The sequence below is a fragment of the Glycine max genome, chromosome 20, assembly GCF_000004515.6.
Source record: "Glycine max cultivar Williams 82 chromosome 20, Glycine_max_v4.0, whole genome shotgun sequence".
NCBI classification, from domain to species: Eukaryota; Viridiplantae; Streptophyta; class Magnoliopsida; order Fabales; family Fabaceae; genus Glycine; species Glycine max.
In genome coordinates this window covers 14,408,181-14,433,392 of record NC_038256.2, presented here as the reverse complement: position 1 = coordinate 14,433,392, position 25,212 = coordinate 14,408,181, and the positions used below count along the sequence as shown (strand labels likewise).

Genomic DNA, 25,212 nt, shown 5'->3' with positions numbered 1-25,212 from the left:
TACAACCATAACTGGGCCAACAGATCCAAGAAGGAGGGAGGTAATTCGTTTCGCCCTGCAGCCACATCCCCGCATGGAAAGTCAGCAGCGTCTAGTGTAGGTGGAAGCAAACATAACACCTCCACTTCCTCATCCAATATTGGAACCAGAAACATAAAATGCTTCAAGTGCTTAGGCAGAGGACATATTGCTTCTGAATGTCCAACCAGGAGGACCATGATCATGAAGACTGATGGAGAAATCACTAGTGAGTCTGAAATCAGTGAAGAAGAAGTGGAAGAAGAAGAGTATGAGGAGGAAGCTATGTAGGGTGATATGCTGATGGTGAGAAGGTTGTTGGGAAATAAGATGCAGCCATTGGATGACAATCAAAGAGAAAATATTTTCCACACCAGGTGTGTAATTAATGGTAAGTTGTGCTCTTTAATTGTTGATGGAGGAAGTTGTACCAATGTTGCAAGTTCCAGATTAGTGACCAAACTGAATTTGGAAACTAAGCCCCATCCTAGACCATACAAACTTCAGTGGCTTAGTGAAGATGAAGAGGTAAAAGTGACTCAACAGGTTAAGGTGTGTCTCACCATTGGGAGATATAATGATAGGGTGCTGTGTGATGTGGTCCCAATGGAAGCGACCCATGTGCTGTTAGGAAGACCGTGGCAGTATGATACCAAGGCAGTGCATGATGGCTTCACCAACAAAATCTCTTTCAAGCAAGATGACAAGAAAATTATTCTCAAACCGTTATCCCCTAGAGAGGTTTGTGAGGATCAGATAAAAATGAGCGAAAAGAAAAAGAGTGAGACACTTGAGAGAAAAAAGGGTGAGACACTTGAGAGAAAAAAGAGTGAGACACTTGAGAGAAAAAAGAGTGAAACACTTGAGAAGGAAAAGAGAAGAAAGAAAAAGAGTGAAACACTTGAGAGGGAAAAGAGAGAAAACAAAAAGAGTGAAACACTTGAGGGCAAACAGCTTTGTTTAGCAACAAAAAGGGAGGTAAGGAGGGTGCTTTATGCAAGACAACCCCTATATTTATTGTTTTCTCAATGTCAGATGTTGCATGCTAACCCAATTGATGAATTTAAATTGCCTTCTGGTATTCAGTCTCTTCTGCAGGATTTTGATGATGTGTTTCCAGCAAGTGTACCGGATGGTTTGCCACCATTGAGGGGAATTGAGCATCACATTGATCTCATTCCAGGAGCATCCTTGCCCAATTGGCCAGCTTATAGGAGCAACCCACAAGAAACTAAGGATATCGAAAGGCAAGTGTCCGAACTCCTGCGTAAAGGTTGGGTGAGAGATAGTATGAGTTCGTGTGATGTACCTGTCATTCTAGTACCCAAGAAGGACGACTCATGGAGGGTGTGTTCTTATTGTAGAGCCATAAACAACATCACCATCAAGTATAGGCATCCAATCCCCAGGTTAGATGATCTTCTTGATGAACTGTATGGTGCATGTGTGTTTTCTAAAATGGATTTGAAAAGTGGCTATAATCATATTAGAATCAGAGAGGGAGATGAATGGAAAACTTCCTTTAAAACAAAATATGGTTTGTATGAGTGGATGGTTATGCCATTTGGTTTGACTAATGCACCTAGTACTTTCATGAGATTGATGAACCATGTTTTAAGGTAATTTATTGGGAAATTTGTGGTGGTGTACTTTGATGATATTCTTATCTATAGCACTAGTCTTGATTTGCATGTTGAACATTTGCAATCTGTTTTAAGTGTGCTTAGGAAAGAAAAAAATTGTATGCCAACCTAGAAAAGTGCTCCTTTTGTACTGATCATGTGGTGTTTTTGGGTTTTGTTGTTAGTGCTGAGGGAGTACGGGTGGATGTGGAAAAGGTTAAGGCCATCCAAGAATGGCCAACACCTAAGACCGTGGGTGAGGTGAGGGGATTTCATGGTTTAGCAAGTTTCTATAGGAGATTTGTTAAGGATTTTAGTACATTGGCTGCACCTCTAACTGAAGTTGTTAAGAAGAATGTGGGTTTCAAATGGGGTAAGAAACAAGAAGAGGCCTTTGCTGCCCTCAAACATAGGTTAAATAATGCACCCATTCTTGCTATGCCTAATTTTGCAAAATCATTTGAAATTGAGTGTGATGCGTCAAATGTGGGTATTGGGGCTGTTTTGTTGCAAGAGGGACATCCGATAGCTTATTTTAGTGAAAAGTTAGGAGCCGCTGCCCTTAACTATTCAACTTATGATAAAGAATTGTATGCTTTGGTTAGAGCTTTACAAACTTGGCAGCATTACTTATTACCCAAAAGTTTGTCATCCATAATGATCTCGAGTCCTTAAAATACTTAAAAGGCCAAGGAAAGCTTAATAAGAGACATGCTAAGTGGGTAGAGTTTTTAGAGCAATTTCCATATAACATCAAACATAAAAAGGGGAAAGGGAATGTAGTGGCTGGTGCGTTGTCTAGGAGACATGCTTTACTTGCTATGCTTGAAACTAAAGTGTTTGGTCTCGAGTCTTTGAAAGACATGTATGTGCATGATGTGGACTTTGCTGAAATTTTTGTTGCATGTGAAATGTTTTCTGAAAATGGTTACTATAGGCATAATGGATTCTTGTTTAAAGCAAATAAATTGTGTGTGCCTAAGTTTTCCATTAGAGAGTTGCTTGTGAGTGAATCACATGAGGGGGGGTTGATGGGACACTTTGGGATTCAAAAGACCCTGGAAATTCTGCAAGAGCATTTCTTTTGGCCTCATATGAGGCGTGATGTGCATAAGTTTTGTGGTCATTGCATTGTGTGTAAACAAGCTAAATCTAAGGTTAAACCTCATGGATTGTATACTCCTTTGCCTGTTCCTAAATATCCTTGGACTGACATATCTATGGACTTTGTTTTGGGGCTGCCCAAAACCAAGAATGGAAAGGATTCTGTGTTTGTTGTTGTTGACAGGTTTTCTAAGATGGCACACTTCATCCCTTGCAAGAAAGTGGATGACGCTTGTCATGTGGCTGATTTGTTTTTCAAAGAAATAGTGCGGCTTCATGGATTACCGAGGAGCATGTCAGTGATAGGGATGCAAAATTCCTTAGTCACTTTTGGAGGACCTTGTGGGGTAAGATTGGTACTAAATTGTTGTTTTCTACTACTTGTCACCCACAAACTGATTGTCAAACTGAGGTAGTCAATAGGACTTTAGGCACACTGCTTAGGACTATTTTAAAGAAAAATCTTAAATCTTGGGAAGCATGTTTGCCTCATGTTGAGTTTGCTTATAATCGGGTTGTCCATAGCACAACTAATTGTTCACCATTTGAGATAGTGTATGGATTTAATCCTTTGACTCCTCTTGATTTGTTGCCTATGCCTAACATTGCTATGTTTAAGCATAAGGACGCACAGGCTAAAGCTGAGTATATGAAGAAGCTGCATGAGCAAGTGAAGGCTCAAATTGAAAAGAAAAATGCGAGCTATGCAAGGCAAGCCAACAAAAGTAGAAAGAAAGTCGTGCTTGAACCAGGTGATTGGGTTTGGGTACACCTGATGAAGGAGAGGTTCCCAAAACAAAGGAAGTCCAAGCTTCAACCTAGAGGAGATGGACCATTCCAAGTGTTGGAAAAAATCAATGGCAATGCCTACAAGATTGACTTGCCTAGTGAGTATAATGTAAGTGCCACTTTCAATGTGTCTGATCTATCTCTTTTTGATGCAGATGGAGGAGCCTTAGGTTTGAGGGCAAATCCTTTTCAAGAAGGAGGGAGTGATGAGGACACTACTAAGGGCAAGGACCATGAAGCACTTGAAGGGCCCATGACCAGAGGCAGACTTAAACAGGCCCAACACAGTTATTAGGACACAACAAAGGGCAAGGACCATGAAGCACTTGAAAGGCCCATGACCAAAGGCAGACTTAAACAGGCCCAACACGTCATAGAGACAAGGCTGGTCATTTGTATAGCTGCCATTGATGATGATTGAAGGCCCAAGTGGAGAAAGATGAAGGCCCAGAGGTAGAGGCACTACCAAGACTATTAATTGTTGCTGAAGGCCCAAACTAATTTGAAGGCCCAAGTTAAATATGTTTTTAGTTATAATTTTTATTTATTGTAATTTTGGCCCAAACTGTTTAGAAGGCCCATGTCTATTTTTATCTTTTTGTTCAGATACACTATAAGTATTGGTTTTTGTTTTAAATAAAGGAACTTTTGGCATTTGATAAAATTTGGTGAGAGCTTCTCTCTGGGTTCCTTGTTGAACCAATCTCAGACTTATCAAGGTAATCCTTGTGGCGTCTATCCTGACTTATCTTCCTTCACTGGAAGTGGTGTCATCCAAAACTCCATAGCCTATATCAAACGATCCGCTCCTAGTCAGGTTCACATCAGGTTCTAACTCATTTGTTAGATGTGAGTGTTATAAACATGAGTAAAACTATACAAGGATACCATGTTCATTTCTTACATATTAAAAAAAATACATAACAAATAATAAAAAAAATAAGTCTAATGTCTATCAACTGAGAGTTCAAAACAGTTTTACATTTTCATTTAATTACAAATCACTATTTTAATTACTTTCGATAATAATTTCAAAAGTTAGAAAAATATCATATATGATGAATTACAATTGAATGACTATATAAATTTTTTTATATTGTGTTTGTGTATAACTTTTTTTCTCTACAAATTAAATTATAAAAGACAACAAAAATAAAACGCACCTTTGAATGGAAGAATGCCTTTTTTAGCCAGCTCCTCATATTGCAAATATCCCACAAAACCACATGTTGAGGCTGTCCAAAACTAAACCTTTGGTATGCCCAAATCCCTTGCACCTCTTCCAGCAAAGCCATTAATCCCATCGGCAATGATGCAACTAATTGGAGGCACTTCAGGAGAAGAGTCATTGAGCTTCATCGCCATCTCTTTGAACGGACCATAACATGTTTTCCTAGTCGAATCACACAGTGTTGGAACATCCTGAGTTGCATCCTTGTCTGAAGGTGGCAAACCATCGAGTATGGTCTCGAATTGAAAATTAGGGAGACCCTTAACAAAGTCTGGTCCATGGGACCTAACCAAACGGTTGTGGTTGAACTTGGTGTTCACATATGTGACATGGAAACCCACACAATGAAGGAGTTTGGCTAGCTGCATGAAGGGGTTTACATGGCCTTGTGCTGGGAATGGTACACACACATGAGGCTTTTGGGTATGAAGTGACTCCATTTTGTGTGAGTATGTGGAATATGGGATATGTTGTGTTGTAGGATGGTTATGGAATGTGGTTTAGCTTCTCTTGTTTGATCTTATATAATGTCAAGAACAAGAATGCAATAAAAGTAGAAAGAAAGAAAAAAGAGGGAACAATATAATTAAATAAATGTTGCCAACACATTTTTTTCAATATAATTTTTAACATGCTTTTTATATAAACAAAATAGCAGAGAGAATGGTGTCCAATCTAAGGTAGGAAAAGTCACTAACTCAAAGAACACTTATAGAAATTTTTATATTTATCTCATCCCAAAGTGATGAATATGAGTTTGAGCTTGCAACTGTCGACTACAAGGCCCTATCTTTTTATTAACATGTTTTATTTTTAAATTATTGACTAAATGTTATTAAAAATATCTTGTTTATAATAGAATATGATAAAAAAAATATAGATAAAGAGAAGTAATAAGGATAAATTTTAATTTTTGGTCTCCCTAATTTTCCAAATCCATGATTTATTGTATGTTTAATGTTTAAATAGAAGGAAAGAAATTAAAGAGAGAAAAAAATAAGCATAATGACATTATGTTTTCGTTTACTAGAAGAAACGTGAAAAGAAAATGAAAAATATGGCTTCTAAAGTAAAAAATTTAAAGTTTTGTTTTCTTTTATATTGTATTTTTTTGGGGGTTGGAATACATTAATAAAATATTTATACTTATAACATATAAAAACTTATTTTAGTTTGACCAATTATAAATTTAACTAACTAGTTTAATGTAATTTATTTCATAATATGATTATTTTTCACTATTACATTAGTACGGGATATTCGTCAATTATATTGTTCATAATTTTTGCTAAAAAACTTGGTTGATCCTCCTTTTTAACAAAGTTTTCCATCAAAGTTTAGTGATGCAAGTGCCCAAACCAAGATTTGTCTCATTTTCAGAACTTGAATATAAATTCAACAAACTTAAAAATAGTAATTTGAATAGCACAATGAACCCAAGAGTTTATACTCAAGAAGCAATTGTCACCTGGAGTTTATTTGGATGAATCACATAGCTTTTGGACTAAAGAACCAATTAGGGTTCATTCTCTATTTTCCTTTGAATTTTTATATTTTATTTTAATGTGTTAAGTTCAAATGACTCTTGACATCTATATAAGAGCATGTAGCATCCTTATAAAGGAAAGGGAGTTGCTAGGTGCACCCAGCATTATTGCTAGTGCACCCACCAACTTTTAAAATTCTCAAAAGTGCCCCTATTGCTCCTTCTTTCTCCCTTTTCCATGAACAGTGCTTAACAGTTCTTCCATTTACTGCACCCAGCTTTTACAAACGACACAATGCTTCCATTTGTGCATTCTCTCCTTCTTTTCTCTCTTCGGTGAGTAGTGCTTCCCCGTATTTTGTTTGTTTCCTTGCAATCGGTTTGGTACGGTGAACGGTTAGGTTCCATGAAGGTGAAGGTACCGGTGTTTGGTGTTGCGGTGGTCGACGGTGGCATATGAGGTACGCAATGTTGGGTGCATTCTGGTGTACGGCAGATCACGCGGATCAAGTTGATCCCTAAGAGGTTTACTGATCAACTTGATCCGCATGTAGATTTCATTGCTTCGGATCAAGTTGATAGTTACGGATCAAGTTGATCCGTAAGTCATTTATAGTTGATCCGTAAGTCTTTTGCGGATCAACTTGATCCGTAAGTCTTTTGCGGATCAACTTGATCAACCAACTCTATTTTTTGAAATTTTAAAGTTTAATTTTGTTTTTAAATTATTACTTTGTTTGTATTGTCATTTTTTATTTGAAGTGTTTATACGTGTAGAATGAAATAGGGTTTTGGCTTTTTACTAATGATGAGTTATTATGTATAGTTTTGTATGTTATGTGTAGTTCGGTTATGAGTTGTATGTCTGTGTTGAAATTTTTGATTTATCATTAAGATGGACGAAGATCAGTGGATGTATGAAGGTATAATGCCTGAAGAAGTTGATATGGATGAAAATGAAGAAGAATGTGGTGTGAATGAACCACATGTTGATTGTTCGAATCTGTTCAATACTTCTTAGGTAATAAGGTTCATGATTGTGAGTGATTAATAAAATGAATATGTTGTAGGAAACTAAAATTATCTGGATTGATTTGTAGGTGTTTGACAGCCGAGAGGATGTTTTGCGGTGGGCTCGATCCGTTGCTTATGAAAATGGATTTGTGGCAATGATTGTAAGGTCTGACACAAACACATGTAGTAGAGGAAGGACTTCGTTTGTGTTAATTGGTCGTGAAAGGAGTGGCGAGTATAGGTGTAGGAAGAAAGAATTTGTTAGAAGAGACACTGGGACTAGGAAATGTAGGTGTCCCTTCAAGCTTCTTGGCAAGCCAGTGGTTGGAGGACAAGGCTGGATGGTGAAGTTGATTTCTGAGATTCATAATAATGAATTGGCCAAGTCATTAGTTGGACATCCATATGCCGAGCGATTGACTAAAGCTGAAAAGACACTTATTGCTGATATGACGAAGTCAATGGTGAAACCAAGAAACATTCTACTGACTCTGAAGGAGCACAATGCCAATAGTTGTATGACCATCAAACAAATATACAATACAAGAAGTGCATACCGTACTTCCATAAGAGGAAGTGATGCTGAAATGCAACATCTAATGAAGCTTCTTGAACGGGATCAGTATATTCATTGGCATAGATTAAAGAATGAAGACGTGGTTCGTGATATCTTTTGGTGTCACCCTGATGCAGTGAAGTTAGACAACGCATGTAATTTGGTGTTTTTGATAGACAGTACCTACAAAACAAATAGGTACAGACTCCCACTGCTCGATTTTGATGGGGTGACACCAACTGGGATGACATTCTCTACCGGTTTTGCATATCTGGAGGGTGAACGTCTTAATAATGTGGTTTGGGCTTTAGAATGCTTCCGAGGTATATTTTTAAGACGTGATGTCCTCCCTGGTGTTATTGTCACTGATAGAGACCTAGCATTGATGAATGCAGTGAAAACTGTATTTCCTGAGTGTACAAATTTGTTGTACAACTTTCACATAAACAAGAATGTGAAGGCCAAATGTAAATCGTTAATTGGTCAAAGAAATGCTTGGGAATATGTCATGGATGCCTGGGGAACTCTTGTTGATTGTCCTTCGGAGCAGCAGTTTGATGAGTGCCTAAAGAGGTTTGAAATGGCATGTTCAACTTGGCCAATGTTTTGTTGATTATGTCAAGGATACATGGATAATCCCACACAAGGAAAAATTTGTTACCACATAGACGAATAAGGTGATGCACTTAGGGAACACAACAACAAACAGGTATGAAATTGTTCACTTATTTCTATTAATGTTGATGAATTGATGGATTTTTATTGTTGTATATGTTTATTGTTATTTGTGTATTTGAAATGTAAGGTAGAATCTGCTCACTGGGCTTTAAAAAGAGTGTTACAGAATAGCCTTGGAGACTTATGCAATGTCTGGGATGCGATGAACAACATGATGACGCTACAGCACACGGAAATTAGAGCATCATTTGAAACAAGTACACATGTCGTTGGACATGTCTTCAAAAAAAAATTATACAAGAGGCTTCTTGGAATGGTTTCAGGGTATGCTTTAAATCAAATTGCTGCTGAATTTTACCGTGTTCACTATGCTGGCAAGAATCCTTCCACTTGTGGTTGTGTGATGAGAACCATGCACGGTCATCCTTATGCTTGTGAGCTATCCAAATATGTTTTTAGTTGCATCCCACTGGATTCAATCCATATGTTTTGGAGGAGACTCAGTTTTTCAAACCAAGGGTTATCTGAGCCCGAGGTGAGCATCAAGGAAGTAATGGAAACAATATCCAAAAGATTTGAAGAACTTGATGTTTGTGGTAAGTTTACTCTGAACACAAAAGATGCACAGAAGAAATCGATGAAAAGAAACCCAAGGTCAACAAAGCATGATCAATCTTACTGGGAGTATGTAGATGTTTTTCATTCTCAGCAAAATAGCAATTCGTCAGTGAGGCATAGTTCATCATCTTCTGACCAACCCAATCCAATAAGGATGATGCCTATGTTGGATCAATTTTAGCCATCTATTCACGACTTCATTGATAATATTGTTGATGTCGAAGCTGATGGAAATTATGGATATCGGTCGGTTGCTGATTTATTAGGTATAGGTGAAGACTCTTGGTCTTTGGTCCGCACCCATTTGCTTATAGAACTTGGCAAATTCTCAGAAGACTATATCAAGCTCTTTGATGGCACAGACAGATTTGAGGATTTAAGGATGTCACTGCATGTTGATGGGTTAACCAAGGTATTTAATTTATATTTTTTATTTTTAAGACTTAACTTAAAAATTAACTTTGACGTCTATATTTTTTTCATTCAGATCACTATGGATAAGTGGATGGATATAATCGACATGGGATATGTGATTGCATCAAGGTATAATGTAATCCTTGTTTCCTTGTCTCACCAACAAAGCATGACGTTCTTTCCTCTTAGAAGTCAACCACCGAGAGATTATTCGGTGCATCGCATAATTTGTATCGGTCAAGTCTATGGCAATTATTTTGTTCAGGTACATTGTAGATATCAAGTTTTTTATATTTATGAAATCAGTTGTGTACAATTGAGTTAATATTTATTTTTTTGCATGTACGACAAATTTATTTAAAAGACCGTTGTCCTTTACCACTGGTAGCATTGTTATGGTCTAGCAATTGTCATCCTCATGCGAAGTAGTGGCCAACTCCATATATTAGTAGAATGCAGCATTATAGAAGTTTCACGATGTACAAAAGAGACTATGTTGACTTAAATGATGATTGAAAATGTACCTTTGTTTATTTTTTATGCTAACATAAAAATTATTTGTTAATTGTTGTTTTTTCGGGAAAAAAAATATAATTGGTGCAACTAAAATAAAGTATGCATGTATGATAAATCATTGTCTGAGTTGACAATACATTGGGAAATGCAAGCGTGTTAACATAAAGCATGACAGGACACTGTAAGACTTGACTACACATTGGGAAATGCAAACGTGTTAACATAAAGCGTGTTAACATGTCACGTCATTGGTGTGGTTGACAACACAGACAGAAACCATGTGCACACGTATGTATTTATTTTAAAAAATTGAATCAATCATACTGAAACTCATTTATATATATCACACAGCCGAACACTGTAAAAAATCAAACATTCATTCCTAACTCAACTTTTTGAACAAAGTATGGCATTCTTAGGAGAAACAAGCAGTCAGACAATTGTGAACTCCACATTAGGTTTTATTTTTCCAAATGGTTCCATTGTTCACAACGATAGTGGTGTTTGTTTTCAAACCTCCACTTCAGTACCTTTTCGAGTACCTAATGCTTGTGATTTTCAAACATTAAAAACCAAAATACACAATATCCGCTAACTGACGAACAATATTTGGATGAAATTTACTACTGGAAGCCATTCATAGATATAGGTAACCATCTTTGCTTTCAATGTATGCAACTGAAAAATGATGATGATGTTAACACAATGTTAATGTGTAATCATCAATTTTCAAGTGTTGGTCCGATTGAGTTATTATGCATCATTGGTAGAACACCAGATGGTATATTAAACATCCTTGAAGCCACTATGACCCCTACTCATGATGCCCTGCTATATTACAATGGGAGGTGGAACATGCCACGCCAAAATGAGTTTGTTGGTTACTCGTTCACAGGAAAAAATCCCAAAAAGTTTCTCATTTCTTCCAGATGTACCATGGATGAACTGAAGGATTTGATCAAGCAAGTTGTGCCTCATGGGATTCCCCCTTATGGTATTCATGAAACACAAACGGTATAGCGATTGTTTTTTTGACGACCAAGTCACTATGAGCATTCAGATAAAATTATCAAATTCGAAATTATTGAACTGGAAACCAACGATGACATGTTGAAGGTGTTAGTGCATTCTAACTATTGGAAAAAATTCGGGCCAATAGAAATTTTAGCTGTTTTTAGTAAGCATGTAATCGAAATGGAAGATAATATGTCATTGTCGCAAAATTAGCATGACTTAATTGTCGTATTTGATGCAAATTTTATTTCTTTCGACTCTGTTTAAGTTAATGTAATGTTTTAAGTTAATGTAATGTTTAAAGTTAATGTAATGTTTAAAGTTAATGTAATGTTATTTTATGTTTGGAATGATTTAACGTTTGAATTCGTGAAAATTTTATGTTATTTGTATTCAAAAATAAAATAAAATCTCCTTCTAAAACAAAAAAGTAAAGACACAAGCTTCTTGCGGATCAAGTTGATCTGCGAGCTGGTTACAGATGAAGTTGATCCGTAAGCCAGTCGCAGATCAACTTGATTCACAACTGGCTTACAGATAAACTTCATCCGTACCCAGCTTGTGGATCATCTATGTCAACTACGGATGAAATATAGCTTCTGCAGATCAACAAAAACCTATGCGAGGTGTATTTTTGCCTTTTCACGAAGGGTGCTGGGTGCACCAACAATAATGCTGGGTGCACCTAGCAACACACTAAAGGAAACTTTTAGTTCATTTGTGAAATTCAGAAATAGAATCTCAAAAACTCTTTCTTTCTCTCTCTCTTCTTTATTCTCTCTTTTTTAATTGAGATTCTTCTCATGAGGTTTTCTTTGGATCCTTCATGATTCAAATGAGCTAAATTTTGAGTTGTTGAGTGAGAAAAATAGAATTCAAGTATGTAATTCTTTGTTTTCTTATCAATTCTCTTAGTTAATGTTATCATATTTCAACTTTATGTTTAGATGCATGTTAGGAGTGATCAATATAGTTTTTAAGGATTTGGATTCTCTGGAAACAAGTTCAAATCTTATATTTGAATTGAAATTGTGTAAGGATTTGATTTTAGGAATGAGATCACATGCTTGCATGGCAGAGATTCATTGATCAAGCTCTAAGTTTTAGGTCAAATCACCTAAGGAATTAGAGATTGGATTAGAACTCAAGGATTAATCACTAAGGAATTAGGATTAATCATTTTAGTTTGAATCTTGGTTTCTTTGAACTAAGAGGTTAATTGGGAACGGATTTCATATGAAGAATTTTATGGATTTCATCTTAACAATGTTTTTCTTCTTTTGAATTCAATTTCGCTCTAAAAATTATTTCAAAAAGTCAAAAAAAGTTTCTTTTTTCGTTATAGTGAAGTCTCAATTTGTTACAGCAAAATCTTTCTTCTTTTCAGTAAATGCGAGTTTAGTTGGTTGGAAGGGAGGACTGTCCGCTGACGAGAGTCGCCGCTATCACCCTCATGGTGGGCTTCGATTTTGGTGTCTACGTCGTAGTCGTGGTGGAAGTTGTCACACATTTCAGTGGTGAGAGAAAGGACAAACTCAGATAAATTCAAAAAGATCATGAATAAATAAAAAGAAAACGAGAAAATCACATCCCTCCATTTTAAAATTAAAAGACAAAGGAAGAAGAAAAAATGTTGCCGCTGAAAATTCTTTCTGACGACAGCAGATGGTGGTCAACGTTGATAGTCAAGAAGAAGACAAGATAAAAGGATGATAGAAGAAGAAATAGAGAAAAGAGAAAATAATAAAAAGATGAAAAACATACTAAATAAAAAAATGAATGAGATAGGGTAAATCTCGATTTGTATGCTTCAAGAGTTGTCAATGTTACTTGTGAGTCCTCGAGTACTATCTTGAACATTAGGTGTACTAATGATATTGGCACCTATTTGGGTTTCAAAATGTTCACGAAAAGGGCCACCAAAAAGGATTTTGATTTTGTGCTAGAGAAAATCTAATCCCAGTTAGGCGTCTTGGAAGAACAAGTTGCTAAACAAAGCTAGAAGACTTTATTTGTCTAGCAAAATCTGTTATCTCCTCTATCCTTATTTATATATAGCATGCAACCATTATGGGTTCCCCCAAGAGTGTTTGCTACACTATAGATCAATGTTGTTGTTTGATGCTTTGGTTCAAAAATATGCGTGTGTCATAAGTGTTGGAATCTAGTGTGTTGGAAGGATATTTCTATACCAAAAACCTTAGGGGGCTTGGGTTTATGGGATGCGCATATGGTTAATATCTCTCTCCTTGGTAAATTGGTTTGGGACTTACTCCACTCTACAATGAAGTCATGGCCTCATGGGTTCAAGTTATTCATCATAAATAACTGGGGAACTGTTTGTATTTGCCTCATGCAAAAATCATGGACATGTTGGTGGAAGACTCCTCGACTATTGTTAGTTATGAAAACAAATCTCAGAGACATTGAATCAATGAATCATGTCGAATCAATATGTCAGTTATTAATGTGATATTTATATTAAAAATAAAAATATATATAATATAACTGATAAAATATGATCAATTTATATACTATATTTTAATATCATATAATTATTTATTATTATAAATTATCTTGTTGGCTATTATCATTAAATTATTACATAAACTTTTGATTTTTTTTTAAGACTAAGGATAAAATTTGTCAAATGGTCATGAACAAATATGATGAATATGTATAAAATAAATAAATATTAAATTATATCATGATTAAGATAATAATTATTAATTATCATTGTAGAAGCAAAGCTTCCAAGACTATTTTGATGATGCCAAAGATTTTTAAAAAGATACATTCAAACAAGATTAAAGAAATCAAGAAGATTCAAGTGAAGATTCAAGAGAAGACTCAAGATATGCAAGAACCTCAAGAAAAGCATCAAGATAAGTATAAAAGAATTTTTCAAAGAAAAGATTGAATAGCACAATTTGTCCAAAAGAATTTTTCAAAAAAAATCTTTTACCAGAGTTTTTACTCTTTGGTAATCGATTACTGCCTTATAGTAATCGATTACCAGAAGCCCAAAACAGTTTTATAATTGTTTTACAAAGTAGTAATCGATTACCATGGGCATGTAATCGATTACCAGTGACTGGTTTTGAAGAAATTACCAAGAGTCACAACTTTTAAAGTGACTGGTTTTGAAGAAATTGTCAAGAGTCACAACTTTTAAAGTGACTGGTTTTGAAGAAATTGTCAAGAGTCACAACTTCTAAAGTGACTGGTTTTGAAAAATAAATTGCCAAAGAGCACTTTTAAAGTGATTAGTTTTTTCCAAGAGTCGCAACTTTTAACATGGTTCTTCAAGAGCCATCAAATGACTATAAATATGTGACCATGACACGAATTTTAGAATACTGATTAACACTAATTCTCAACATCTTTCTAAGAGTTTTTGTTCAACACTTGCTTTGTCAAGAAAATTTCATAGGGAAAAAACTTGTACTATTCTATTTTTCTTCCTTTCCTCCATTCTTACAAAAAGCTTTTCAAGAGACCTACTCTTGGTGACTGTTTTCAAGAGAAGGTCTTCTTGGTTGCAAACACTGAACACAAGGGACCAACGTTGCTTGGGTTCATTGCAAGAAGCAGGATTTGCTTCTTGGTTGATCACTAGACACAAAAGACCAACGTCTTTTGGGTTCATTGCAAGAAGTGGGTATAACTTCTTGGTTGTTATCACTGGACACAAGGGACCAACGTTCCTTGGGGTTCATTGCAAGAAGTGGGAATAACTTCTTGGTTGTAATCACTGAACACAAAGGAGGGAAGTCCTTTGTGGTTCATTGCTTGTAAAGGATTTTACAAGGATAGTGGAAATCTCAAGCGAGTTGCTTGAAGACTGGACGTAGGCACGGGTTGTGGTCGAACCAGTATAAATCCGGTTTTGCATTCTCTCTTTCCTTAATCTCTTTTACTTTCTCTTGTGTTTATATTTCTTTAAGTTTACTTTTCCTTATTTGTTATTCGAGTAACTTACAATTAAAGAAACAATTGAATCTAGGGAATATCTAAGATTAAAACAATATTACAGGAACATATTAAAACAATAGTAAAAAAATAGTAAAAAAATAATTAGCTAGTTTAAATAATTAGCTATTAATTAATAGTATAACATCTTTTGGGAATTGTAAAAAAATAGTAAAAAAATGGTAATTGCAAAAAAAAAAAAATCAACCAACTCAAACCGAGCCAATCCAATTTAGATCATCGATTTTGGCTAAACCTAGCCGGATTAATCCTCAATTGCATTTAATTGAATCGGTCAGACCACCAATTCTTGGTCGATTGGGTCCAATTTTTATAACTATGCTATTGTTAGTTGGTGGTTTAGTTTTTTCTTAGTGTCTTTTTATTCATACTATTTAAAAAAATTATTTCAGTGTATCATGCTTATGGTATATCTCAACAATACCCAAATCTAATGGTCAGTGTTACTTTCCCATTGTAGACACCCTTCATCCTTTTTAGGCTGTTGCTTGGGGCACCCAGCATTTTTGCTGGGGCACCCAGCAGCTATCAAAAATGCCGAAAATACCCAGTTATAAATAGCAGAACTGATTTTTCATTTCTGCAACGCTTTTTTGTTTCTGCAAAATCTCACTCCATTAGTTTAAGGTGCTTCCGTTAGGGTCATTTTCGAAGCGTATTTGGTCTCCGATGGTGTACGTGCGTCATTAAGAGTATACGGTGAAGTTGGGTCATTATTCGTCACCGGAGAAGAAGAAGAAGTATGCGAAAAAACTTAGGAACATACGGATCAGCAATCTGTATGGTTCATATAGATCAACAATCCGTATGACCATACGGATTGGCAATATGGATTGGCAATCCGTATAGACCGTATGGATTGATGATCCGTATGAACCATACGGATTGTTGATCTGTATGTTCATACAGATTTCAATAATATTTAATTTTTTATTTAAATTGCAATTTGAATATAAATATTCTAAATTATATATTTAATTTGTTTTGTAGCGTAATTTTTTTTGTAATATTTTTAGCAATTTTAGAAATTTTGATTTGGTGATATTATTTAATAGTTGTATAGAAAAATGTATTGTGTAATTAGAATGGTAAAAAAATGATAATATATATAAACTTTTAGAAGTTGCTAAAACTAACATTAGATTGCTTATAAATTCGTATACTAATGATTAATAATTAAACAAATTTATATGACAATGGTTATGTATTTACATGTTTAACTGAATTATGTATTTTAATATTTATTATAATTATGTATTTATTAGATTTATATGACATTTTAATGAATATGTGTATTAAAAATGTAGTATATGGTTATATGATGTACAATACATTTTTATTTTATTTTTCTATACAACTATATTTGTGTCGATAACAAATGAGGTGATTGAATAATTTTTGAAAGTTGTGTTTTTTGGTCATTGAATTTGTTAAATGTTTTACTAAGATGGAAGAAGAGCAATAGATGTATGATAGTATCATGTCTGAAGAAGTTGATATGAATGTTGAAAATGAGGAAGATGTTGGTGTGAAAGTAGAACACGTCGATTGCTCTCATACCTTATACTTCTCAGGTATTTGTGTAATTTGTTTTTGTTGGTATAGTAACTATATTACATACATGTTTATTGATGTTAGATGTTTTTTGAATATTTTTATAGTTGTTTGCTAGTTGTGATGAAGTTTTACATTGGGCTCGATCAGTGGCTCATGACATTGGATTTGTTGTCGTGATAATGAGGTCATACACCAATACTGGTGTCGCAACCTACCCTTCGGCGGGAAGGCAAGGCGAAATAAAAAAGTGCATCTTCTCATGAAGAAAACGCGTGGAGTCACCACCAACAGTTATTCGAGGAAAACATTAGAAAAAACCAAAAAAGGGTCTGTAGATTTTGAAAATAAGGGTTCGGGAGTTGTTTATGCATAGGGAAGGTATTAGCACCCCATGTGTCAGTCACAAGGAACGACAACCTTTAATCAAGTGTGCAAAAACGTGACTTCAATATTATTTATTTTCCCTTTTTATGTTTCTTTATTTTTTGGGGTCGACAAGGGTGTTGCCCTTGCTCCTACGTATCCTCAGGTGCGATGAGGAATTCAGACCTACGTAGTTCTTTAAGTCTGAAAGTTTGTGTTTTACATTGATTTTATGTTTTTCGAAAGATTGATTTTAATTGTGAACAAAAATTCATTTAAGGCATTGGACCTTGAAACGATGTTTTAAACTTTAAAAAAAAAGCAGAGATAATCGTTAAGGCGTTGGACCTTGAAACGACCTCAAGTGATGTTTGATGAAAAACGGAGAAAATCGTTAAGGTGTTGGACCTTGAAACGATCTCAAGCGATATTTGATGAAATGAAGAAGTTTATGAGTTGGTTTTATTTTGGTTTTGCTTATTAACCTTGAATCTCTTTTAAAGATAACTTGCGGAACTAATGATCGGTTAAAACTTACATTACAAGAAGAAAATGAGATTATTGATGATAGAAGAAGGAGATAAAGATGCACAAAACAAGAAAGAGGACCCCTAAGGGTGCATAGATCGCATTCATATCCTTAAAACAAAAACTAACCGGATGATGAACGAAGAACGAACGAAGAACGATGTCAAAGTTGATTGCGGTCGCAATTCGGTAGCGCCTCGGCCTCGTTTTTCTCTTCTTTCTTCTTCTTCTATCTGATTTCTCTTAATTTCTCTCAATTTCTCTCAATGCTGGACCATGGAACCTTTACTCAGCCTCCCTCACGCCTATTTATAGCAAATGATGACATTAGGGGTCATGGGAGCTCACCTAGGCGAGCTGGTTACTTCACCCCTAAGCTATTTGGGGGCCCAGGCGAGCCAGAGGCTAGCCTGGGCGAGCCAGGGTTCAGAAAAAGGCTTGAAATGACCCTTTTGCCCTTCATTTTGGGTATTTTCCACATTCTACATTGAAACATTGAATGGTCATCTGTTTCGCACCGTAACTGCCTTTCAACACCATAAATTGACTAGCAAGGATCAAAAGATCAACAAACGATAGTCCCCGGACGAAATTAAGGTATGACAGTTGCCCCTCTTTACTTATCTTTTATTGGAAATAAAAGGGAAGTAAAGATAAGGACACTAATTTCGTTCGAGCGATCTTGCTATTTGACCAGGCAATTGGCGAAAACCAAGGATGTGAAATCGAGAAAACATGAGGACATTGAAGTTCTGTAGAGCGAAAGACATTTGAAGTTTTTCTTTTTTTTTCTTTTTTTCAAAGCATTGAAACAAAGGATGTCGAGTCCTATGAAGCACAAACAAGGACTTTAAGTCCTATAAAAGACAAAAGACGTTGAAGTCTTCGAAATGTAAATGAAGACATTGTATTCTTTTGAAAGAGTAAATGACTGAAGACATTGAAGTCTTTTGAAATGTAAATGAAGACATTGTAGTCTTTTGAAAGCGTAAATGACTGAAGACATTGAAGTCTTTGAAATGTAAATGACAGAGGACTTTAAGTCCTATGAAAGATAAAGACAAGGACTTTGAGTCCTATGAAAGATAAAAGTAAGGACTTTGAGTCCTATGAAAGATAAATGAGAGGACTTTGAGTCCTGTGAAAGATAAAAGCGAGGACTTTGAGTCCTATGAAAGATAATAGTGAGGACTTTGAGTCCTATCAAAGATAAAAGCGAGGACTTTGAGTCCTATGAAAGGTAAAAGTGAGGACTTTAAGTCCTATGAAAGATAAAGGCAAGGACTTTGAGTCCTATGAAAGATAAAGGCAAGGACTTTGAGTCCTATGAAAGGTAAAAGCGAGGACTTTGAGTCTTATGAATGATAAAAGCGAGGACTTTGAGTCATGTGAAACAAGCCAATAGGTACTGGTACCTAAGGGCTCGACCTTATAAGAAAGCAAGAGGTTGAATCTTTGAGAGGGCCTCTCATCCTAAACTCAAAAGATAGGGCATTAGATTTGGGAAATTGGTATACAAAGAGAAATCTATAGCCTAATATGAACATGATGTTTGGGATGCCGATGCATGCTATCTTCATCTTGAAATGCTAGTAATGCAAAAAGGTTTTTGAATCATGAAACAAAATGTAATGCTCATGTTATTCTTTCCTATTTTTGTGATTTTGATTTTGATTTGATTTTTTTGCTTTTTTTTTTTTGGAAAACACAGATTGATTGTCTCTTCCTGAAAGACATGATAACACATGAGACCTCATCCTATCTTCTTGCAAATCTCTTCGAGGGCTCCCTCAAAGTGTATGTTTTGTTTGATTTAGTCACTTGACAATTTGGAGTGACGGCAATGGAGCCATTTGACATTTAATCAACCAATCGAAATATTGATCCTAGGGCTTGTCGCCTTTTTTTGTTTAAAAACATCGATTATTCTGCACAGCAAGAGAAATATAAGGCTTTGGGACCAATCACATGCACCATTGAAGGATGGCAATGGATTGTCACACTTTGGCATATGACCAAGTGAAACTTTCTTGATTTAAGGTCATAGAGTGATGCCATTGGTCTGTTGATCTCGCTGAAACTTGATGACATGGGTTGATCCCGAAAGAATTTATACTACAAAGGCCACCATTGGATCCAAAAGGAATCCTAAGAAGCCTGCATGAGTGACTAGCATCATATGTACCCTACTATCACATTTGTCTTTAGGCACTTTCCAGGAGCTTCAGGTCGAATGAGTTTTCCTCTTAAATGTGTAAGTGTGAAACCTCGAGGATTCTCTTATATATATATATATATATTTCAACAATCCCAAGCGTGTGCGGGTTTCATTCTAGAATCCCAACTTAAAAGCAAAATCAATCATTCCTTGATCCACATGGGCTTTATTGGGCTTGTAATGTGATCAGGGATAAAAGGGCTATGAAAGAAAAGATCAGAGAGGCTCAAAGAGTGTTTAAGGGTTAAATTGAGTAAGAACCTTGAGAGTCTTGCTTGTACCTTTTGGGTTGGGCTCTACTCCTTTTGTCTTATACATTAATCCTTATTGCACTTTTTGTGTCTTCCTTGTAAAATCTGGAGATCTTTTGTCTCTCTTTTCTTCACTAGCCTTTGGTGAATTTTATTTTCTTTTTCTTTTCATTGTTGCCCAACTTCATGCATGTATTTTTTTTGCATTGCTCTTCCCACTGGTTTAGCAGTGGTTCCTACTCAAGATTCCTATTTTTTTGTTTATTATTTTTTTGTGTTGTTTTTTAGAAAACAAATATGCTTTTGCTTGGAGGGGGTAGCAAGGGATAAATTAGTGTTTGGGATGTTGAAACATGACCATAATTGTTTCTTCTTTTTATCTTAAATCAACCCTAATTTTTGCTTAGGCCGCCCTTTTGGGTTTACGACCTACCAGGTGAGAAATTTTGATTTGCCCCTAGGTTCGCTTGAGGCTCATGCACGGTGCCTCTCATTGCCCCAGTGTAGGGCTCTGAGGTATCTATTGTTGTCTTTTGTCATGACCTTGTAGCAAGGAAAGATGAAAGAAACTGTGCAAGTTCTTGAAAATGAATTTTCAAGGACGAGAAACATTTAAAGGATTTTCAGTTGACAAATTAAGTCGAATGACTCCTGTTCTTGATAACTCACTTTTCTCTCAAAAATACAACTTTTAGGAATGATAAAATGAGGTGACATGAATGTTTGTACTTTTTATTTGAAACAGTCAATAAAACGTTTTTTTTTTACTTTACTCGTCGTTTACGGCACCCCCACCAAACGTGTAGAACGAGCGATTTCTGATTGAACAGACTTGGAGATCAACTCAGGAGCGCGGGTCACTTGAGCAAACAAACCAATGACGTACATTCATATTCTAGTGAATGTTAAATAAATACGCAAAGATGTAATTGTGAGAGAATGAGAGACAAGGACATCAAATTCATCCATATTATTAGCATTGTGACTGTTGTTTACACTAATGGCATAAACTTGAAAATCCTAATGAGTCATTGGAGACATCTAACAACAACCTTCAAATTGCCCCATGTATGGTGTCGCTTGCCAATGTTAGAACTCACAAGCGATTATCCACCTCAAATTTTAGCCAGCCCGCATCAATTAGACTTTGCACCTTATGTTTTAGGGTCATACAATGCTCAATGGAATGCCCTGGAACTCCCCTATGATAAGCACATGTCATGTTGGGGTTGTATCGTCTAGGAAATGGAGGTTGAAGTGTCTTTGTTGGGCCTATGACTTCCATTGCATTATCGAGTAAATAGGGGAGTAAGTCAGCATATGACATTGGAATTGGGGTGAATTCTGTAGGCTTATTTTCTAGAAAATTCCTTCCCTAGTTGGTGTTTTGATTTGTGTTAAGGGTGGTGTTTGGTATCGGATGTGCAGCAGGCAGGCTTTGTGGCTGATTTAGGGGTGGCCTTTATGGATGATTGAGTGTTCTTGGCTGATAGGGTGGTGGGTAATGAGAAGGGCTGATATTGGCTGAGTATTGATATTGTTGAGCTGGTGGGAAATTTGGCCATATAGGAACGATAGTCACAGCATGGGTTCCTCCCTCATTCTTATTCTCTCCATTTGCCCTAGGCTTCCCATTCATCAAAGCAGGATAATCAAATTTTCCTCTTCTCAAACCCACTTCGATCCTTTCGCCGATGAAAACTAAATCGGCAAAGCTTGAAGGGGTGTAACCCACCATCTTCTCATAGTAGAAAAATGGTAACATGTCTACTATCATTGTTACCATCTCCCTCTCCATCATTGGGGGCACTACTTGAGCTGCCATGTCCCTCCACCTTTGGGCGTATTCTTTGAAAGATTCATGCTCCTTCTTACACATGTTCTGTAGTTGCATTCTATTCGGAGCCATATCAGAATTGTACTGATATTGCCGAATGAAGGCAACCATTAGGTCCTTCCAAGAATGGACTCGGGAAGGTTCCAGATTAGTGTACCAGGTGACAGCTTCCCCAATAAGACTTTCTTGGAAGAAATGCATCAATAATTTTTCAACTTTTGCACATGCTCCCATTTTCTTGTAGTACATCTTCAGGTGATTCTTGGGGAAGGTAGTCCCCTTGTACTTATTGAAGTCCGACACCTTGAACTTCGAAGGGATAACGACGTCAGGCACTAGGCACAACTCTGCCATGTCAGTGAAAGCATAATCTCTGCCTCCTTCAATGGCCCTCAGCCTTTCCTCTATATGATCAAATTTCTCCCTTTCCACGATGGCAGGAGGCAGTCTTTCCAACGCAAAATGCAAGGATTGTGGTTGTGGGTGATACTGAGGTCCCCCCCCCCCCCCAAAGTGTTTGGTAGGGGTATGTGTTAGTCGGATAATACGACTAACTTTTGTGTAAGAAACTTGTGTAAATTGTATACAACTCCTCCCATTTATGGTCATTTTTGTAGTGTTGTAATTACTTTTTGTTAAATATAGGTAAGAAGTACTAAGTATCCCCATTTTGTGTATTTAATGATCATTCCTTTTCAATTTCAGGCTAATTAGGCAAGTTTGGTGGAAGTGCTGATTTTGAGCTGCTCGCTATGCCAATTCTCTGGCTTAGCGAGCCATCCGCTAAGCGCAGCAATTCGTGGCTAAGCACATAGAAGATCCTGGAAGTATATAAGTTGTCCAAGATGCGCTCAGCGAGAGTCAATTAGCTAAGCGCATCGCTCGAACCTTCAGGCTGAGCGAGCATGACTAGCGTTAAGCCAGAAGTCACTTACACGCACTAAGCAAGCCTATCTCCCGCTAAGCGCGTGCCTCCCAACAGAATTGCCTATTTAAAGCTGAATCTCGAAACTAAGAAGGTTGTTGAGTTTTTTTTAGAGTTTCTGGCTGTGGAGAGACTGGAGAGAACCGAGTTTGAAGAGGAAGCTATCTTGTGAAGCATTGGATGAGATTTTGAGTGATTGTGAGGTTTCTAGAGGTGGAGGAGACATCCCCACTACCTGTAACTCTTCAATCTTTCACTTTCTCTTCTCTTTGTTGTAAAAGAAGCCTCCCTGGTATGGAGAGCTAAATCCTCAGTTGGTTCTTCCTATGGGGTACTTGATGTAAATACTTTTATACCTATCTGATGATGTTTTATGTGTTCTCTGTACTATCAGTACTTCATGTTAGTATGCTTTTGCCTTGATCACGTAGATGCATGCTGAGTTAGGGTCACTCAACATTAGGAAATGGTTTGATCCTTAGAACTTGATAGGACAGGGCTAGTTTATTGTATTGTCACGAGGGATCAGGGTATGGTAACCTAGTTGTTGGTATGTATGTCTTAATGCGGTTCTGGTCAAGTTTAGTCCAACAAGAGGGATCTGAGGATGATGCTTGCCTAGGATTAGGCTAAACATGCACGAGACATTAGGGTTTAGCAGTCCAGTAGACATCATAGAACACAGAAACATTGTTAGGTAGAGAACATCTTTAATAACATCAGTCATCCAGTAGGAAGACCAACACGTTCTTTATCTGTCTTCACACACCATTACTCACGTGATTTACTTTTGAATGGTTTAGTTATATATTTGTCCATACCACGCACCAAACTTTCATCCAAAGGCACTTATTTACTTAACCACAGCTTTACCAAGTAAAACAAGTTCCCCGAGAGTTCGATACTCGGTATTCACTTACCATTTCATACTACTTGCGCGATCCAATGCACTTGCCAGCCATCGAACAAGTTTATGGCGCCGTTGCTGGGGAACTTCTTTCTATTTGGAAAGTTTAGTTCAGTTCTTTAAGTGTCTATTTGTTATTCTTTGATTAATTGTGAATACTTGTTTTGTCTATATTTGTTTTCTTCTTGAACTGGATAACTGTTGTTTCTATCAGTATTTTGTATGCATAGATCTCCTACAGGTAATTTAGTTCCTCTGGACTTGGAAATTGAAGCTACTTTAAGAAGGAACAGTGCCTAAAGGATAAGGAAATTGTTGCAAGATAGGATAGTAGCTTCCATTCTAGAAGAAGAAGCTCAATCTTCTGACTCTACATCATCTGATTCACCGTCATTAAGGGAATCCGCTACAGATCTACCGGAAGCCTTTGTCATGGCTAAAGAACATCAACACAGGATTACCCTTGAGGATTATTCTAGTAGTTCAGTACCGCAATTCTTTACAAGTATTGTGAGGCCAGAAGTCCAAGCATATAATATAAACTACCCTCATTCTTTGATTCATCTGATACAGGGGAACCTATTTCATGGATTACCAAATGAGGACCCTTATGCACACTTAGCAACATACATAGAGATTTGTAACACTGTAAAGCTTGCAGGAGTGCCAGATGAAGCCATTAGGCTCAGTTTATTTTCATTTTCTTTGGCAGGAGAAGCCAAGAAGTGGCTTCATTCATTCAAAGGTAACACTTTGAAGACGTGGGAGGAAGTTGTTGAGAAATTTCTGAAGAAATACTTCCCTGAGTCAAAGACTACAGAAGGGAAAGTCGTTATTTCGTCATTTCACTAGTTCCCTGATGAGTCCTTGAGTGAAGCATTGGAAAGGTTTCGGGGTTTGTTAAGAAAGACTCCCACACATGGATTCTCTGAGCCAATTCAATTAAATATGTTTATAGATTGGTTGAGACCGCAAACCAAGCAGTTGTTAGATGCTTCAACAAGAGGGAAGATAAAGTTGAAAACCCCTGAAGAGGCAACTGAATTGATTGAGAATATGTCTGCAAGTGATCACGCCATTCTGCGAGATAGAGTGCATCAACCCACCAAGAAAAGCTTGTTGGAGTTATCATCACAAGATGCTTTGTTGGCACAAAATAAGTTGCTTTCTAAGCAACTTGAGATCTTAACAGAAACACCTTGGCAATCAATTCAATAAGGACCAGGGTGGACCTTCCAACAGGCCACCTCAACAAGGGCCAAATATTTTTCAAAGGACCACCAAACTGGAGGAGACAGTAGCTTAGTTTATGCAAGTGACCATGTCCAACCATAAGAGTACTGAGTCAACCCTGAAAAACCTTGAGATCTAGGTGGGTCAACAGGCCAAGCAGTTGTTGAGAAGTCATCCAACAGCTTTGGAGCAAATACCGAGAAAAATCCCAAAGAAGAGTGTAAAGTTGTTTTGACAAGAAGTAGGAAGCTTGTGGCAGCTGAGGATGAGGATGTTGTTGCTTTGAAGGAGCAAGTTGCTTTGAAGGACACTACAGTTAAAAAGAAGAATGGGGTAACAG

The 25,212-nt window shown here is 36.7% G+C and overlaps 1 protein-coding gene and 1 pseudogene across 1 annotated transcript; one reads left to right on the top strand and one right to left on the bottom strand.

Moving 5' to 3' along the window:
* The first annotated feature begins 321 nt into the window (after window positions 1-321).
* Window positions 322-3,703, top strand: LOC113000715 (uncharacterized). The gene is made up of 6 exons (XM_026127388.1): window positions 322-759; window positions 1,054-1,637; window positions 1,826-2,053; window positions 2,929-3,091; window positions 3,364-3,510; window positions 3,689-3,703. Exons 1-6 carry the CDS (start codon window positions 322-324, stop codon window positions 3,701-3,703), a joined length of 1,575 nt encoding a protein of 524 aa, XP_025983173.1.
* Window positions 3,704-4,338: 635 nt separating this feature from the next.
* Window positions 4,339-5,204, bottom strand: LOC100782092 (7-deoxyloganetin glucosyltransferase-like; annotated as a pseudogene).
* Window positions 5,205-25,212: the final 20,008 nt, after the last annotated feature.

Excerpts from the sequence above, each read along its gene's own strand:
- LOC113000715 (XM_026127388.1), top strand. The coding sequence starts at position 322 with ATGGTGAGAAGGTTGTTGGGAAATAAGATGCAGCCATTGGATGACAAT. Across the intron at positions 2,054-2,928 it reads TTTGCTGCCCTCAAACATAG|GTTTTCTAAGATGGCACACT; the intron begins GTTAAATAATGC and ends TGTTGTTGACAG. Across the intron at positions 3,092-3,363 it reads CTTTTGGAGGACCTTGTGGG|CATAAGGACGCACAGGCTAA; the intron begins GTAAGATTGGTA and ends GCTATGTTTAAG.